Source organism: Chlamydotis macqueenii, chromosome 3 (genome assembly GCF_036417535.1).
Source record: "Chlamydotis macqueenii isolate bChlMac1 chromosome 3, bChlMac1.mat, whole genome shotgun sequence".
Taxonomy (NCBI): domain Eukaryota; kingdom Metazoa; phylum Chordata; class Aves; order Otidiformes; family Otididae; genus Chlamydotis; species Chlamydotis macqueenii.
This window is the reverse complement of record NC_141558.1, coordinates 108,519,352-108,538,804: the sequence shown is the minus strand read 5'-3', so window position 1 is coordinate 108,538,804 and position 19,453 is coordinate 108,519,352. Positions and strand designations below refer to the sequence as shown.

The window sequence follows — 19,453 nt, the reverse complement described above, 5'->3', positions numbered from 1 at the left end:
ATCATCTCACAAATGAAAACATACCTTCTCTGAAACTGCATGTTTCTAAAGGGGCAGAGTTTTTTCGGTATGCAGTGCACACTGCCAGTTTCTTTATTCTGTGACCTACTTGCTCTTCAGAAAGTGCACAGGTGTGCAGCTGCTTGCAGTCGTGGACCAGATTGACACTAAGTGTTTCTAAAGGATCCTGTAAGGCATTTGTTTCATGTGACAGAAACAGTTTATCAACAGATTTTCCTGTTCTTAATTTGATCACAAAATCACATACACCGAATAAATAAAATCTCTTTATTTCATTATTCAAAAATAAAACAATGCTTGAATTCTTGCTTCATCACCACAGCAATTAAAAATCAGTTTCCTTGTGAAATAATGTAGATGCATTTATTCCACTGACATACCTGGCATTGAGCTGTACTTTTCAGTACAAAATATTTAAGACAGAAAATAAGTGCATCAAATGATATTAATATTGCATTACAGTGTGGTCATAGCTCTTGTCTGTCTACATGGAGCCTGGTTAAGCCCTACTAGTCCATTCAAGCCATTTTCCCAGAAAGCCTGTTCCTTGCTATATATGCAGATAAACAGTAATTTTTACGCTGCATTGCAAGTTTTTGAAAATGCCAACGTAAGTCTTCTTCATTTAAACATCATGACAGGGAGAATATGGTCAGCAGGTACTTTTTATAAATGTCTGAGCGAACAGACATAAAGCAGAGAAAATCCTCCAGGTAAAGCCTAGGCTACATCATTGTAACTCAGGTGAACAAACGAGCTTTATGAACTGTGATAGGTGCAATGAGTCATCTAACCTTTGATACATGGACATAGCTGGAGGTCTTCAGCAGCATTAGAATTTTGTGCCTGATTTTGAAGAATTTGTTGTATTTTGTTGTAAGTTTCCTGATGAGTTAGTCTGTGTCACAACGCTAATCAGCACACACTAGTTTCTAATTTCTAGTACAACATATTAGTAAGGAATATTGCAATATCACCAGATAAAAAAAACCTGGGGTCAGCTGAATGTGTATATCATACATCATGGTAATAGTCTACTTTTGGTGGCGTTGGTTGCAAAACCCAATGACTTCAGCAGAACCAGATTTTCACCTACGCCTTTTTCCAAAATTCCTGGTAGACAAAATGACAGTTATCACAAGTAGTTGCCATTGGTGGCAGACTCAGTGAGAGTTTGAAGGCCTCAATTATCCACCTTCTTTTATGTAACTGAGTGAATTTAACAGAATAGCGTGGGAGTAGAAAAACGTTGCCTCATTTCTATCTGCTGCATTGTTAGATAATTTCAGCTTCAGGGTGGCAAATCCGGTATTTATTCTCAGCACCATATTCTCATGCAAAAAACCGATATTTTATAATCCAAATTAATTCAGAATAAATTTTGTAAAGAAACACTATAAATGCTTACAGTGCCACATTTTTTTTTTCTGTACTGTCACCCTGCTAATTCTAGACTGTTGCAGTAAGCGACTTCTGAGCTTTATAATGGCAAGCAAGATACTGTATTTTTATCACAACTATGGGAAAAGGTGGGCACTTTCTATGCTTTTGAGAGTGCATTTTCAGGAAAGTTTGTCGTTGATGTCATATACATACTTATCTTTAACATTTTTATGTGTGAGAATGTTACTGCCTATTTCAATTATTAACAGCACTCTTGGCTTTTTCAGTTCCCTCCCAATGAGTGTTTTTCACTGCTTTTGAGAACAACTCCATGGTCATGCTTCATCAGCAGAAATTAAAAGAATTCTGTTGTGAAAAAAAATCTTATTTCCAAGTTCGCTAATGCTTTGAGTAAATAGCCACTGAATGTGAAACACCATAAGTTTCTGTCTTGGATGTTGTAGCTTTCAGGCTTGCCTCTAGTTTGCAATTAAAACAAGCAAAATAATAGACAATTGCTGTCATGCAGCTGATTAAATGTAAAGCCAGTGTTCATTTGTCTTTGTCCATTTACTAATTGATGTAGAAAACAGCTGAAAAGTACCAAAGGCCATTTTCACCCTTGTTTCATGGTTTCCTATTTATACTGTAATATGGTTCTTTATTTAATCGTCTGCCTGAGGATACACTCACTCTACCTCATAATCTAATTTAATTTATTCTTTATTCTACTGTATGAATGTAAAATTAGAAAATGAAAACAATCTCTATTGGTTTTCAAATCATAGCGTGTTTTATTTTGTAAGCAAGTGTTTGAAAACTTATTAAACACAGGTAATCGACTGTTAGGGTTCAGCTCCTTAACAATATGGTTTTCAGTTATACACTTACTTTTTTTCATCTTATATTTATTTATCTTTAAGAGAATTGTGTATTAATTTGCTGTGAAATAAGAGATGCTGAAATATGAACTATCTTGTCTGCTTATGAAAATATTCACCTCAGCCAACTCTTAATTCTTCTTCATAGACACTGAAGGCAGGCTGTCTTTTTAACCTTTTCCCCAAGAAAAAGGGAATTTACAGGGCATATTAAAGACTTTTGTAGCTAGTTATTTTACATCATCAATGAACTCTCCTCTTATTTACCTTTATAATGAAGAACATTAGTAGGTCAGGTAAAAGAAAGAAGTAGAAAATATTATTCTGATAACTAAAAACCTATTGTGCTTCTTTACTTACTATTACTTTACATTTTAGGTTATTAATGCAGAAATAAATGGCAAAATAATTGGAATCTCAAGACTAGAAGAGGAAGCTGAGTCTTTTTCCCAGTCTGTTACCTCTGGAGAACGTGCACATATTAAAGCCAAATTGACTCAGGTCAAAAGGTATTGGGAAGAGCTAAGAGATCATGCACAGAGACTGGAAGGAACAATCATAGGGAATGCATCAGCACAGCAGAAATATGAAGGAAGTCTTAAACAGGTAGACAATGCAAAAATCTAATGGATTGTTTGCAGCAATTTATAGAATTACACTTTATTTTTCAAAAATTGAATATAAAGTGCATATTATAATAGGATGGATTAGAATATATGAGTAGATTTGTAAGGTAATTGAAAGACCTCTATGAATAAATTTGTGCTTTGAATGACTTAAAAGGCAAATTCAGGAAGACACTGAAATATACACACCCAAAAAGTTATGCTGTCTTTTAGAAAACCAAAGTGATTCCAATAAGTGAACCACAACCATACTTCTTATAAACACTTTCATTTCAATCTTGGTTTGTTAGTAGGTCATAAGGAAAATAATGTAAATATTATTATTGCCCCAGTCGCAAGGAGCTGAACACAGTTAGCATCCTTTAACTTCAAAAGGCACTCAGCACTACAAAAGCTTAGGATATAATATTATCTTAGCACTAAATATTTGAAAGTTGTTATTTAAAGCATCATTTATGTATCTCCTGCTGGTTTCAGACTCTCTGGTTTGCCTTTTCTTCGTAGGTGCAGCAGACAGTGTCTGAATTCGAAGCTAAGCTAGCTGAGCCTCTCACATCATGCTCTTCATCATCAGCAACGTACACAGCCCTTCAGGATTGCACGGTGAGCATATGGCCAGTGATTCCTGCCACCAAGTTCCAGGAAATGGCTCCATATTGACCTCCTCACAGAAATGCCAGTTACCCCCAGACCAGGGCCTGTTCGATGCCACACAGCCCAGGGTGGAGGCAGGGGCTTCTTGTCGGGATGGGCAATTCCAGGAAAGGCTTACACAGGCCTCCTCACCTATTTCTCACCATTTCAGACAGGCTTGGCGAGGCTTTTTGCCCACTCTAGAGAAAGGAAAGCGTAAAAGTATGAATTAATCCTTCAGGTTCTTGTTTTTAATGTTATACATCTAAAACTTTATGAAAAATAGAAGACGTATCTGTTAGATATTTTTTTCTCTAAGATTTTCTTTAAAATTGGGTCTTAGTATAGAGAACTCTGTTATTTAAAAAAAAAAAACCCAACTCATTGGAAATAGTTTTTGTCAGACAATGCAGAGACTGGACAGAGTTTCAACTGACAAACTTTTATTTGTAATGCCAGTAATCCATCGGTGTTTGGATATGTGTTTCAGTCCATTACAAAAGGAAAATGAACATTGATTGGTATTCAAACTATGAAAAATCTCAAATCTCAGGGAATTTCATGTAGCATTTTTGTCTATGTCTGTAAGTTTGGAATGTATTCTTACCACAATACTCATTATCTTCCTTTCTAAGAAAATATTGTAAAAACTTTTAGTCACATTGTTCTTGCAGTAAAATACATATAATTTATTCTGAGCTTAGTGGTAACTACTTGCAAAGGCTGTATGCAAAGAAGATGTGGTCTGTCTGCTTCAAAAAAGCCTGATACTTGTTGGCGGAAAAATATTTTGCATATGGAGAATTTATTCAGACACAACATGTAATCATTATTGTTACTGGATTTTAAACATAATGGATATGCTAAGTACACTATCGTAAACTCTTGTGCTGCCTACAGGATCATGATGATTCAATGCCTTAATGTGGAATTATGTTTTATTATTTCGTTCAAACTTCAGCAGCTTGTTGCTGTACAATACATATTTCTTCCTCTATATAATTTCTTTCATGACTGTAATTATAACCATTGCTACTGTTGTTATTATTGCACACCTGTGAGCTGGAATTTTAGTGGCCTTAAATGTATTTCATTTTGTACTTTTCTAACTCATTGTATTACACTTCAGTCATTTCCATGTGAGTAAGTTTTCCAGCTCTCTAGAAATGGCAACACTGGAAAGTCTAGACAACATCAGATGGCATTTCTATGAAGAAGACCTTTAGCTAATGCTGACAGAAGTTCACAGTAACTGTTGCCGACCTCTCCCATGTCATGACATGGGCTGCAAGTCTGGCAGTCCTCACATATTGGAGTGAGCTTTTGTATTTCCTAAATATATGTAAATTAGAGCAACTCTTAGACAGATGTTAGGGAATTTAAAGCTTTTTCCTAGATGGTCATATGCCCTTTCAGAAGATCTAACTCTTTTGTTTCTGGCTGGTTTTTAACGCTGTTCTTAGGAAAGTCTTTCCCCACTGCAAGTTAGTTGATTGATATGCTTGGGACGTGTATCTAGGATAGATTTGAGTGAAATGTAAGCTTTGCAGTGACTTCATGATCTGGTTGCTTCAAACTTTGAGTAGAAGTATAGAATTTTTCCAACCATCATTACTATAGCTCTATTGTTTATGTATGTGACTTCTGTTTCTTTTACATGTTCATTAGGACCTTTATCATAGTGTGGAAAAACTGAGCAACACTCTGGCCTCTCTCTCAGCCTGTGCCCGAAAGGTGGTCAACAAAGAAAAAGCTGCTCAGGAGGTTACAGCATTACAGCAGAAATATGAAAAGATGCTGGAAAATGCTAAAGAGAAACAGACCTTATTAGAGACTCTTCTGGCTCAATGGCAGAAGTGAGTAGACTGTCACATCTGTTATGATGGACACAGAGATGTTGCTGCAGTCAATGTGTGAGACCAGGGGCATGAGTTCAGTTCATAAGTCTACGTTGTGATTTTGCTAGGCAGGAGAAGGAGCTGTCTGCCTTCCTGATGTGGTTGGAGGGGTGTGAAGCTATAGCCAGTCCTTCAGAGCAGTATGTTTCTGCTAACAGAGTTAAACTGGAAGGTGAACTGCAGTCACTGCAGGTATGTTTCAACTGAAAGATTGTCCCCCTACATGACCTGGTTTGTTTCTGTATCTTTTAAAGGATGGACTTGCTCAATCATAGTTGATTTTGGGCTTTGGAAATGTCCTAGGGAAGTATTATATTATTGCTGTTGTTACTTATCAAAGACAAGAAAATGACAGGAAGAATGCTATTTGCAAATGTAATATGCCAGCTCAAGAAAAAGAATAACTTGGTATATCCTATTATCTATTAAGGAAGGACATTCATCTGCTTGCCAGAGGATCCTTTCTCTAGAGAAATTCCTTTGTTAGACAATGTTACTTTCCTTTTTTTTTGCATGTGAGCAAAGTTGCTCAGATGAGAAAATGCTCAAAGGTTTTGAATTTATAATGAAAGTCGGATTGCCCTTTTTTTTTAACACAAGACTTTGATCCTATTCTAAAGTATGCCTCCCCTTGGAACTTTTACCATTTGTGTTTAGATTAATATGAAGCAGTTGGCCAAATGTAGCATATTTTACATCCCTCTATGAAGCCAATGAGTCCATCATTTCAGTTTTATTAAGTATTACTGAAGAGAAGGAAAATTATTTTGGGTCTTGATTTTTTGTTTGGGCCTGTTTGCAACATTTCTTCACAATCCTCTTGCCACAGACAAATATGTTGCAAAACTTAGTCTTGATTTTTAGCCACTTTTCATCATACAGTAGAGTTGTGTGGAAAGATTGCACTTTGTCCTAAAGGAGGAAGAAAAGCTTTGATGAATCCTTACTGAAGTACAGTTGCAAATTTAGCTGTCTGAGAGCTGTTGAGTATCTGCTTGTCCCAATAGACCTTAATTCCTCCAAGGATTTGACTGTGCTCATTCACTTGTCTCAAAGTGGTGTGCTGGAAATCCCTAGCTAATTTTTAAATTATTTTTTGTTATTTTGCATAATATGGTGCCATTTTTAATCTAAAAGCTGTACATTCCATTGTTTTCCCAGGATTTACGAGCAGATATTGAGTCCCGTGCTTCAGTTTATGTGAGCCTATTGCAGTTAAATGAGTCACTGTTCCCAACAGCTTCCAAAGAGTGTGTGAAAACAACAAAAGAAAAATTTGAAGAGCTGGATGAGAGATGGAAAGCTTTACCACAAGCTGTTGATAAAAGGTTTGCACTTGAGAATGTTTTTCACATGTTAAATGAGAGTAGCAAATGTCCAGATGAGGAATCTCAATCCTGAAACATTATTTTTTACAGTATTACTATTAGGAAAACAAACATTTAAGATTCAAATTGAACCCCGAGTTCCCAGGAATGGGATGTGGGGAATCCCACAGATTTAGCATACTGTCTTTTTGGCATAATCTCTCCCTATTTTTTTGATAGAAGAGTTCTTTTTGAAGGAGTGTGGGGCAGGAAATGAAGTTAATGTTGCATTTCCTCAGTTACTATTTCCCAAGTAACTTCCTAAGTTACTTTCAAAATCTGTTATATCTGCTCTTCATTTTTTCAGTTATATGCTTTATCTTGTGCAAAGCCACACTATTATATTTTTAAACCCACTTTGAAGTTTTCATTTATCATAAATACTGTAAATGCTCAATTTTTAGACTGCTGGCTCAAGTTAGGCACAGGAACACTGCCCTTTTTTTTGAAACCGTATGTCATCATATATTTAGATTTCAGTTGTTTTGGTGATGAACATATACATTTTACTATTTGTAAAAGAGCTTAAATAATAGACCCCAGTCAATGAAATAATCTTCTAGGTACTTTATCAATATGATTTTTTTACAATATAATGATCTTCTACATAGCATTTCATGTCAAAAATATGTAAAGAAGTTTCTAAGGGAAATGGGAAAATAAATTACAAGATCCTTTTTAAGGTCAAGGTTTAGAAGCTTAGTTTTGCTGGGTGTTGAGTACTTCTCTGGACATATTCCTCCTTTGAATTGTGTTTCTGTGAGCAGACTTGACCTTCACTTAATTCAGTGTGAACTGGGCATACAGTTACTCACCTCCTGCCTAAATTCATGGGACTCTCACCTTACAGGCAGTGTTGCAGATGATAGGGCAAACAGAATTGCTGTGTCTGAAAATTAAAGTTTAGCTTCCATCAGTATCATTCTCTTTGCTGGGACTACCCTGTAAAGGTGTTGATTGTTTGGGGCACTTCTAACATCTGATATTAATAAAACAGTGGAAACAGGAAAGAGCCAAACAGGTGCTTTCAAGTGTTATGTTACTCCCCAGTTAAGAAATCAACACGGCAGTCATCACATTTGTAACATAAATTAACGTTTCCTTCTTTCCTCTGACCTGGCGTTGATTTTAGTGCTGTTCAGTCAGCTGTAGTTTTGATTATGAGAAGTGATTAATTTACATCAAGTGCTTTTATATTTACATCTGACATCCTATAGGATCAACTTCCTTCAATCTCTTGTTGCTGAGCATGGGCAGTTTGATGAGCTCCTGCTCAGTTTTTCAGACTGGATTAAGCAGTTTCTTGCTGAACTACAAGCCACTTCAGAGATAAACACAGCTGAACAACAGCTAGCTGCGTCTCACAATAAGGTAAACTTTTGGATATAAATATTAAAGACAGATAAATTGTAGAGTGCAGTCAGCTAAATATTAATCTAAAGCTAGCACGAGATCATTTATTTGTTTGAAAACCGATACACTGTTGCAGTCACATACAGATTTCTGATATTTTACCAGTTTAAAGCAAAATTTTGACACTGAACTCTTCTTACTGAAAGCCCCTCAGTAGTACTTGTAAGTTTAGTACTAAAATGTTTTCTGAGCTTTTGATTGGAAGAAGAAACCCAGCCCTATTTTATTTCTTTCCCACAGAACCACTCAATGGAAGTAGAAAGCAAGGAACAGCAATTACGAAGCCTGAAGGAACATGTAAATAAATTATGTTCTTTCAGCTGCCCAGAGGACCAGCAGACATTGCAGGGAAAGACGGAAGATTGCTTTCAGATCTTCCAGGAGGCAAGTCAAATAACTAGGCAAAGACAAGAGGCTCTGGATCAGCTGCAGGTGTTCCTGGAGCTCCATAGTGCTGCATCAGGAGGGCTCCACCATCTGAGGCAGACAGTGGAGAAAACAGGAAATATGGATAAAACTAAATCTGAATTACTGGAGAAGGAACTCAATGATGTTATTAAAGATCTTAACAAGCTGGAATCCGTTGCCATCAGTTTGGATGGTTCCCTTACTAAGGCCCAGTATCATCTAAAACACGGCATTTCTGAGCAGAGGACCTCCTGCAGGGCTGTGGTGGATAATCTGTGCTTGGAACTGGATGCAGTTCAGAATCTGCTGGGAGCCAAGCAGAGTGAGGCAGAAGCTCTTGGAGCCTTGCGAAGATCTTTCATGGAACGTAGAGAACAGCTACTGAAGAGTATTGAGGATACTGAGGAAAAGGCTGACAAGGAGGGCCTGAAGGAGGCAACACTACAAGCCCTCCAGCAAAGGTAGAAACAATATTGACGCTTGAGATTGGCACTTTTTTTTGTTTATTTGCAGTCTCTAGTCTTTTAATGATGCATTGGAGGCATGTGTGAGTTTTCTGCCTGGGTACCTTTTTTCTTACCAGGCATATATGAGTCCATATATCTACTCAATAACATTTTGTAATTGAACGAGCTGTTTGGATGGAGGGAGAATGCAAGCAGAACACTTAGCAAGTCCTGCTCAACTTTTATATTGAAAGAACAGTCAAGAAAATCTTTGTCTCAGAAATTTATTTTGTCTGAATGAATCCAAGCTCCAGCTATTAGAAATCCCATATAATGTAACTATCTCTACTCTTACAGAATTGGAGACTGTAAATGTGCTGAAGGAATTGGAAACACTTACTATAATAAAATATTAGTCTAAATATTTGAGTATGTTTCCAACTCACTGTGTGAGGTGAAGGCGTATGTATATCTATATAACAGTATAGCTGCATATGTATCAGGAGAATCACACTCTGAGATCAGATGCAGCAGAAGAAAATCCAGATAACACTTTGTTTTCTGAGGATATTGTAGGAAATGTTAGAAAAAGGGAACATTATGCACAGTAACTCTAACAGCAACTGTTTGTTTCTTCCTTTCTCCTCTTTTCTCTTGCATAAAAGTGAAGATAAGTAAATTTGAAACCTGCCTTTTAACTTGCAGATTGAGGATCTTTAACCAGTTAGATGAAGAACTGAATTCTTACCAGCATGAGCTCCAGTGGCTCATGGACAAAGCAAAACAAATAGCCCAAAAAGATATCACACTTGCTCCTGAGATTGACAAAGAGATAAATCGCCTAGAATCTCTGTGGGAGGATACCAAGAAAGTTATACATGAAAAGTAAGTAGATCTTAGACTTGAGGTGAGAAAGGAAAGGATTCTTTTAGAGGGAGAAATAAACCTATTTATTTACATGTAAGATCTTCTTGCCATATTAATCCCAATAAAAAACAGGGTTCGTATGTTAAATAGTGAGTAGAAGATAAAACGCAGTATAAACCAGGATATTTGTACCAGTTGTACTTATACGATTAATAAAGCCACAGATGGGTCCTCAGGACAGTACTTACAGATACGCTGGGCTTTTAGTTGCATGTTATTGTTTATTCTCCTGAAAGATAAGAAATCTCCATTGAGATTTCACTGTCACTCCAACTAGCACATACTCTTCTCCTAGCATGTGTTTTCCTTCCCTATTGAATACGTGTTTTTGACAACCCTGTATTCAGTGGTCCTAAATCATTCTTAGATTTAAGTCTTTCTGTCTGCCCAAGGGATCAAGCTTATAACAATCATTAGTGTATAGTTAGTGATATGAGACAGTTTTGTATATCAAAAAAGGTTGATAAAGAAAGGAACTAAAGAAACTAAAGAAAGTTTAATCCTACTCTTTTCTTTGTCTTAGCTGCCTCTTTGTCATCTTTCAAGAAAACTTCTTGAAATTTTCTTTTTTTTTAAAAAAATTTGCATGGTAAAATTAAGTGCTAGATTCATTCCGTACTACATTATCCTCAATATACATAAATTTTGTCTAAGAGCAGGAGCAAAACTGTTCTTAGCGTGGCTAATGCTTCAATGGGATTATGCAATTTGGTGATCCCCATGTAACTGCTGGGCTGGTGTACTGGAACAATTATTTCAAAAATTCCATTTGTACTGAAAAATTATTTGTCTTCCTTTGGTTTAGATATACTATTATTCTAATTTCTTGATTGACACTATACAGTTATTTGTTATTATGCAGTCCCTTAACCAGATCTGTATATTATTTTCCTCTTGAAAATATGCACAGCTACATGAATTGCGTTTCTGGTGGGTTTTTTTCCAGCTGAATTCAGTCTGTTGTTCTAGTGCATTGTTAAGAGATGTATATATCTGAACTAAGTGAAAGGAAAGGATAGTTTTGTATAAAAATGTCCACCACTCCTTTTTCTGCAGCACTGCTGCTAATTTGTATTTCACATTGCATGTTGCTGCAACCAATTTTTCTTACCTCTAGAAGTCCTAATAATAGTAAACCAAGTAATTTCCACATACATGTACCATAAGCTAGACAGTACCAGCCTGGTAGTGAAGAAAACATAAAATAGCATAAATGAGTTGCCCAGTTTTCACACACTGGACTAGTTGCTGCCATCTTTATACCTAAAACTGAAAGATACTCAGGTCCTTTGTGATTCCTTTTAATACAAAAATAATGTTAATTTTTGTTTAAATTATTGATTTAATTTAATTATTTGGAATTGTTTTCTCTCTCATGTAGTCGCAATTTTAGACCCTCCTGAACCTGATTATTTTGCAAGCTCTTTGGAGCATCCAGAGAAGAGCCAGTTCCTAAAGCGATCACCTCTCTTTCTTGGCAATGTCGTGTTTCCCAAATTTCTTTCATTGACAAACACTGTTCTACAACTAAACACATCCAAAGTATTAGTCTTCCTTCTCTCTCTTTGGTACAAACACTAGGAATGGATAGAATAGGTTTTTTCTTCTAGCCATTGCCTGAGCAGACATAGGCTTTTTTGGAGAGGGGGTGGAAAAAAAATATTAGGCCTGTTCTTAGCAGCAGATTATTCTGTTCTCGGTGGAATGACAGGTAAGTTGAATGTAAGATTTTAGACTCAAAGTATGTCTGAGAATTGGAGGACAAAATAATCAGACTTAACTTGCATTGCTTTAGTTGTTTCTTTTTAGCTCCAAAAGTACTCCATGTTAAAGGAACAAGTTTTAAAAAAATGAGCGGCAAGTGCCAGCATCATTGTAGCATGGTTTCCAGTCAATAAGATGCTAAACTTAGAAAGTGAGAGGCTTGAATTCCAGTTTCAGTCTTTCTTTTGCTCATTTGTTTCAATGTCTGATATATATGAGATGGTGATTCATACACTGTCTCTTCAGTGAGATGTTTTGTGATGTATGGGCCCACTGTGATTCCTAAAACCTAAATATTAATATTTCCTTGGCTGCCCAAAACATGTTTAGCACTGCATCCTGATTTTCCCATAGTGAATCACTATGTCGCATTCTCTTTCTTTCAAAAATATGGCAGAAAATGGTGCTAACACAGCCTTTTCACATTCCAGAAAGGAGCATTCCTGCATTCTTATTGATCTGATGAAGGAATATCAGAGCTTGAAGTCAACACTAATGAAAGTAATTGACAATGCTGATAGTGTTTCTGTGATCAAATACATTTGGAAGGATCATGAGGATGTCAGACGAACCTTATTAAAGGTAATTACATATATTTTCATTTAAGGGATTTAAATGATCATTGATTTAGATGGATTTTTCTGTTTGAAAGGTGAACTTGAGCTGGGTTTAAAGTTCGTTGAATTTACTGTCAGATCTTGTCACAGAGACATACAGGGTTTAAACTGTACTGATTCTAGTGATGAAAGAAGATAGTCCTTTCAGCATTTCTAATGTATATTTCGTTGTTGCTATTTATAAATTTAACAGCTAGAAATGCAAAATGTTAATTTATGTGGAAAGCATAAGTTATCTACTCTTCATATAAAATATCATGAGAATATGTTTCTATCATAGTATGTCAGGGTATTTTCAGTCGACATACTTTAATGTCTTTCGATATTGAGTAATTTTTTTAATTGCTGAAAATCAACAAAAGAAAATTAATTGCACACATTTCTGACATGTGCAATTCTTATGTCTATCTCTTTCCCTACGACAGCATATTCTATGGGGAACAATGTTGATACTGTCCATTGAGCAGAGATAAGGAATTTGGATCCCTATATTCCATTCATTTCACTGGATCATATTTCTAAAATTCTGATTTTTTGCTATCCATCAGCCTGTCGGAAAAACAGTTCCAAGTTAAATTCTTTCTGTTCATTCGGACAGTGATTTCATTTGGAAGCCTATTGAGCTCTTCATTAAAAATTCTTCAGTCAGATCTGTGTAAACCTCATTCTAAAGTGTGCATATTTTTGACCTCTTTTTAATAGACATTTTAACTAGATCTGAAAGCCAGAGCCGAGCTTGCCAGTCTAACAAAGAAATGCATGGAACTTCCATGTGATTCCTTTCCTTAATGTGAACCTTGGGCTGTGGAGAATTCTCTCTACAAAGCGGCCACATCTAGGCTTGAAGGAGTGAAGCGCAATGAATATTTTGCACAGCACCTACCATAATAAAGTAGGTGTGGCCACAGGGGCATACTGCATCCAGATTAGCAGCCTATCTGTAATGCTGGTCTGTAGCACTTGTTAAAGAAAAAAGTGGGAGATGCTTACTTTGATCCTTTCTCAGTATATTGTCACCTCTTCAGTGACAGTTTTCCTATGTGATGTCGTGTTTTCCTACGTGATTTCCAGTGTTTTCTAGTGATTTCCCTACACCTAGAATTGCAAACTTAGTAACCCTGAAGATTTTGGTTAATTTCTTTCTGAACACATTTGTACTTTTGTTTTCCAGAGTATCTAGGAGTGACGATTTTACCATTTTAAATTTTGTTTGCAACACTCTCTGTTTACCCTGCTTAAATTCCATTTTTGATTTTTTGATACTAGTTAGTCAATGATGAGTCTTATTATTCAATTTTAGACATTTAGAATCTGAAAAATAAAAATAATAATAATTAAAAAATCACCTTAAGTCTCAAAGATATCTGGTTGTCAAGTGGGGAAAATTTGGAATGTATTTTTCCCACTTATGTACTTTATTTAGAAGAACAATCATACTATTTTGTTATGTTCATAGAAAAACCATGTCAGTTGCTCTGTATTTTCTGGCATAGTTAAATACTAGATGGCATGCTGGATGAGAATTATTAAATGGATAACATCTACCACAGGGCCAGGGATGGGTGCCTGGAGAACTGGATTTTTCTTTCTTTCTTTAAGGCTTCATTAAACAAGCAAATATTTATGTCCACAGCATGAAGCTGCCAAGAATGATCTGAGTGATAAACAAAAAGACCTGGATACTTTCACCAATAAAGGAAAACATTTGTTAGCGGAATTGAAGAGAGTGCATAACTGCAACTCCACTGCGGTACAAACAGATATGAACTGTACGGTGGACAAATGGCTAGATGTAAGAGTCTGCTGTTTTTAAACTGAATACAGTTTTTAAGTTGGGCTAAGGTTACAGTATTAGTGTTTTCTTAGGATCTTAGAGCACAATTGTTCAGTAAAGTTTACTTTGAACTGTATCTCAAAGGGCTAATCATAGGGATTTGGCATCCCTTGTGGCCACAAAGTTGTGACATCCTTTTGATGGATTTAAAATGATGTCTTAGAACAATGTATGGATGTTACTAGTATAAATTTGCTCAGTGGACACTTCTGAGTATAAATTTCAATTGGTTTCTCAGCTAGTTTATGTCAGTATTACTTTATGAAACTAAATAGGTCTAAATAGATTAGGCAGTAAATTGTATTGAGCTACACCATAAAAGAGGTGAATGTGTTAAGAAAGACAGCATTCTAGCAGGGAAACATATTCTAAAATCTAATATTTTACATTTTCATATTTATAGTGCTTTATTAGCAAATTCATATGTTATATAAGTAAGATAAATGTAGCTGGTTTTAAAGATAAAGTTTATTTGAACATAAAACTCTTTCCCAGTAAAAAATACACAAATTTTTAGAAACATTCACATTATTTTTGTTCATTTTATCGTCTGGGTAACTAAATTGAAATTAGAATTCAGAACTTAGATCTAACTTTAAGAAAATTATTTTGCCTAATCTTTCTAATTATTTCTGATGCACTTGTCTTAACAACTGTCTGTAAATAAAGAAATCTAAAATTAATTTGTGAATGGTACTGATACATTCTCCTCTCCTAAAAGGTGTCTGAAAGGATTGAAGACAACATTGACCGACTGCGTGTAAGTGTGTCTCTATGGGATGATATCCTGAAAACTGGAGATGAAGTGGATGGATGGTGCAGTAAGTGCATTTCTCAACTGAATGAAGGCATCGGCAACTTGAGTAACAGTCAGAGAATGGAGGTCCTCCTGAAAGACTTCCAGGTGCTTACCCATAAATCAGTGATAAAAATGTTCTGAACCAAAGTTTCAAGAGATATCAGGCACATGGATAAGGCTGTGCTGCTGTAGACCACCATGTTCCTTGTTCAAGCAGTGGTACCACTAATCCAATGGCTAGCTGACAGCATTCCAGTCCCTTTTTGAACCCGTTTGCTTCTGGCAGAAACAAGAACGGCACCTCTCTTACTAAAGCTAAGCTCCATAGTTATTTTGGCTCTAGCAATACATTACAATGTGCTGTTACAAGCACAAAAATTTCAAAAAGCATGGCATTGGATTGAACTATTCCAGTAGAAACTGATGGAAATCTTAGACAACTTCAGCTAAGTTAAGGAAAAAAAATGAATAGTTTCTAAACTCTCCTCTAAGAAGGTAGATTCTTCAGACAATAAAAAAGATATGCTGGACTGGAGGGCAAATTTTAATGTCAGATTCTAACAATTTCAGTAAGAGGATTCTATGATTCTACTTCTTTATTTTCTGGAGGATGTTAAACTGTTTTAGACATCTAGCCAGTGTTCAGGATGCATCCTATCTCTATTGGCTTAAAAGATACAGCAGATTAACTGTAGAATGAGCCATATTCTACTTCATTTGAAATAAATTTTGTCCTTAAGAAGATGCACAGCGAACATATACGGGTAGTATGATAGAATATGAAATGGTGCCAATTTCGTATTTTGTTCAGGATGAACTTTTTCTAATGTCTTTCTGATTAGTATAGCAATAAGACCACCTAAATTCATCACTGCCAAAACTGATCTGGAGTAACGGCAGCCAGTGCCCAAACCACAGGTGAACCGGATTCACAAGAGGGCCAGAACAGCAGAAGATGTGACCACTGTGCATACATTTGCAGTCGCAGAATGCGTAGTCCATAATTCTTTTTTTTTTTATTTCCTTTTGCAAAAGCAAGAGGAAAGGCAGTTCACTGACAGAAGGGTCCTGCCATTTCAGCAGTCAAAAATAGAGAAGCATGGACAGAAATAATCAGTGTGCCTTTTATATGGTCCATAGCAGTGGTCCCTTTCTTGATCAGTCACCTAATATTATATCCTCCCGTGCACAGAATACCCCCTGGAGAGTCTTCTGGGGGCCAGCTGAACTTGTACCATGCAGGGCAGATGTTAAGTGCAGCAATTTAATCCTGAAATGCCCTGTCCAATCTTTTAATTGGAGTGACCTGATGATATTTTTTTTTTATAAAAGAAAGTTTGGATAATAGGATACACACACCAATTACTTGTCTAATACTTCAGAATTACCATTATACAAATTCTTATTTTCTCTTTCACTTTGCTATTTCTTTCTTTAGTAAGCAGAATATTTCTTTATAGCATGAATCTATATGAACACAATAAATATGAAGTCTAGATACGTCAGTGCACATATAGCAGCATTTTTTAATTCCCTTTGGAGGTTAAAATTTATTTCTGTGTCTAATTTTTTTCCAAGTGCTCACTTCCTTGTAATAAAAACCAGAGAGCACATGTATTATACTCTGTGTGCCGTTAAGTGGAACCTAACAACCACAGTAGATTTTTCCAGTAGAATAAACAATGGCATTCCCATCTTTTTCCAGCCAGTTTTAAGAAACTGAAGCTGTTAGTGCATTTTAAATGCTAAAAATGTGTGTGGTTATTTTTAATGGAGGGCTAAAAAAAAATCTCTAAACTGAGTCTAATAAAGGAAAAGAGATGGGAGATTTTTAGAGAAGAAAACTTATAGGTCAACAGTGTTTTCCCTCTAGTTGCTAAACCTTGTTTACATCTTCTTTCATTTTATCTGTTGATGGAGCATCCTTCTTGAAAGTCTAAAACCTTCTTGTAGTTTCATGTGAAACTTTGACCACAACTTTTTTACAGTCCGAAGTCAAGGATAAAGAACTGAAGTTGGAGGAGCTTAGTTCCAAAATTTCAAATCTCAAAGAACTGACTCATAGTCAAGAGCCTCCTGCAGATCTCCAGGTAAAATAAAGATATTGATAACCACAGACTGTGTTTAAATTACTTAGAAGAAACTCCTTCTGAAATTTCCATCTCTTCTGTACTGCCTTTTTCTTTCAAGGTGACAGATACAGCATTATTTCTAGTTATGTATCATAACTATTCTTTGTTTATATTCCATAAAGTAATTGAACATTAGAGTTATAAATACAAATAGAGTAAATAGTTTATAAGGTAGATGATCTGGTATGAGACAGATTACATTTTGTAAACTGCACATTAGGCCACGTCATATGTGAGTACATATACAGTTTGCCTCTTTGAAGGAATAATAATGCAGTAAAATCTATTCATTTGCTTTATCAAACCAAAAATATTTTTCAGTGGACTGGAAGTAGTGCCCTGAACTAGCTGTTGCAAGAGCAGGGTAAAATAGGAACAGTGAAGGTGAGCTGTTGAACTTTTATTATTGGCTAAGTCCTTATTTTTTATGTTGGTAGGGCAAATGCAAAACCAAAGTATGACTATTTCAAATGTTTGTTTTCAAATGGAAATTGGTATGTGAGATTATTCACTTCAGTGTCAGGAGTTTTAAAAGATAAGCTGACTTCTGTGATTTCCACAGGCACGGAAATATCTCTGTAGATATTTTTTTCAAAACCATTTATCAAATTTTAACAGAAATTAATATAACACTCTAGCCTTGTCCACATTTCACCATGACCATAAACATAAGCCTAAATTACTGATCAGATACGGGTCAAGAACCCTATGGTATGTGCAAATATATGGAAGTGCTTATGTTCTCCCAAATTATTTCCTTTACATGAGAGGTTCAGAAAATTCAGGTTTAATCATATGTTTCATAATAAATATCTGTCCACTTACAGAGCAAAACTTAGAGCAAATTATTTTGCAGAATTATCACTGTTAACCAACACACACCTATTTCCATCTACTAAATATGATAAATACAATAAAAAGTAAATAATAACTACAATAAAATAATTATGGTTGGCATATAAATAAAAATTTGAAAATGAAGCTTCACAAACTAAACTCAAATCTCCAAATTATTTGCCAACTTTCAAATGCTAAATAAGTAAACTAGACTATGATCAGATCATATCCTGAGAACATAAGCAATTCCTTAATAGAATTTTCAGTAATTGCACATTTATAAATATTATCCTATTATGACTGATTTTATCTACTTTTTTGTCAGTAAAATGTGCACAGCTAACATCCACTATAATTTCACATGTTGCTGTCTTTGAACAGGTTAATGGGCAATATTCTAATTTATTTTGTGTTGTCTTCAGTTTTAATCTGCCTTACACTGAGATGCTTTAAGCCTCAGTGCTTTTAAGTCTCACCAACTTATATTTCTTTTTCTGGAGCTAATTGTGTTTAGGTAATATTCTGTACATATGGCAAATTAGTAAAGGAAAAAGATCAACTGTTTAATTTTTCAGAAGTGGATAATAATTTCAACAGTTTGCAGTCTGGGTTTTTAGAAGTTATTATCCCTTTTTTGGATTACTGTCTATCTAAGATTTGATCCTGAATGGTTGGCATTTTTCATTTATGTAAGTATCTTTAGTTACGGATGTCAAGAGAGCAAAATTATCATCATTGGTCACTTTCCTACCTTCCTTTTTTTTTTTTTTTTCAATAAACATTCACTGTAATAAGTGTTTTATTTAAATGCTTTAATACTTAAATAACATTTTGCTTTTAGTTTATAGAATCAGATTTGAGGCAGAAGTTGGAACACGCCAAAGAAATGTCAGAGACAGCAAAAGAGACACTGAAAGACTTCAGTACTCAGAAGATGCAATTACAGAAGTTTATTGACCAGATGACAGACTGGTTAACAAAAGTGGAAGAGACACTGTTAAGCTGTGCACATAGCCTGGATCCTGAAGCTCTAAATAAAGTGAAGGTTGGTGCTGAAGAAAATGAAGGTGTTTTTGCTTAGGGAGTGATCTTTGTTTTTTTATCAGAGTTTTTGCTAAACATTATACTTAATTTTAATTTGATAAAAAATATGTATCTCCTGCACAGCTGCTAGAGTATTAGAAAATAGTACAATGATAGTCTTTAAGAAGTTCCACCAAAGAACCAAAGTTCTATTAACTTTATACAAGCCTTTTAGAAATTTATAATGAATAATATAGTCTTTGTTGTAACAAGAACTGATTTTGTAACGTTCAACTGTTCAGTCATTACTCCATCATGTTTACAAGTCCATTAACTCCCTTGCAATATAAGTTATGAACTTAAAACTCATCAAAGTAAAAGACCCTGGACTGAATTCAGTTTAACAGGAGCTTCTACCTCAGAAGTCCTCCTCAGTCCTCATAC

General features: G+C 35.4%; 1 protein-coding gene across 1 annotated transcript in view; it reads left to right on the top strand.

Annotated features, from left to right (window-relative positions):
* SYNE1 (spectrin repeat containing nuclear envelope protein 1) overlaps positions 1–19,453 on the top strand; it is a 310,078-nt gene that overhangs the window by 116,944 nt on the left and 173,681 nt on the right. The window contains exons 34-46 of the mRNA XM_086745962.1: positions 2,664–2,891; positions 3,416–3,514; positions 5,213–5,400; positions 5,511–5,634; positions 6,604–6,770; positions 8,027–8,180; positions 8,463–9,091; positions 9,782–9,961; positions 12,199–12,349; positions 14,018–14,176; positions 14,940–15,122; positions 17,006–17,107; positions 18,828–19,031. Of these exons, the coding sequence (XP_086602088.1) occupies positions 2,664–2,891; positions 3,416–3,514; positions 5,213–5,400; positions 5,511–5,634; positions 6,604–6,770; positions 8,027–8,180; positions 8,463–9,091; positions 9,782–9,961; positions 12,199–12,349; positions 14,018–14,176; positions 14,940–15,122; positions 17,006–17,107; positions 18,828–19,031 (2,568 nt within the window). The remainder of the gene's footprint in view (positions 1–2,663; positions 2,892–3,415; positions 3,515–5,212; positions 5,401–5,510; positions 5,635–6,603; positions 6,771–8,026; positions 8,181–8,462; positions 9,092–9,781; positions 9,962–12,198; positions 12,350–14,017; positions 14,177–14,939; positions 15,123–17,005; positions 17,108–18,827; positions 19,032–19,453) is intronic.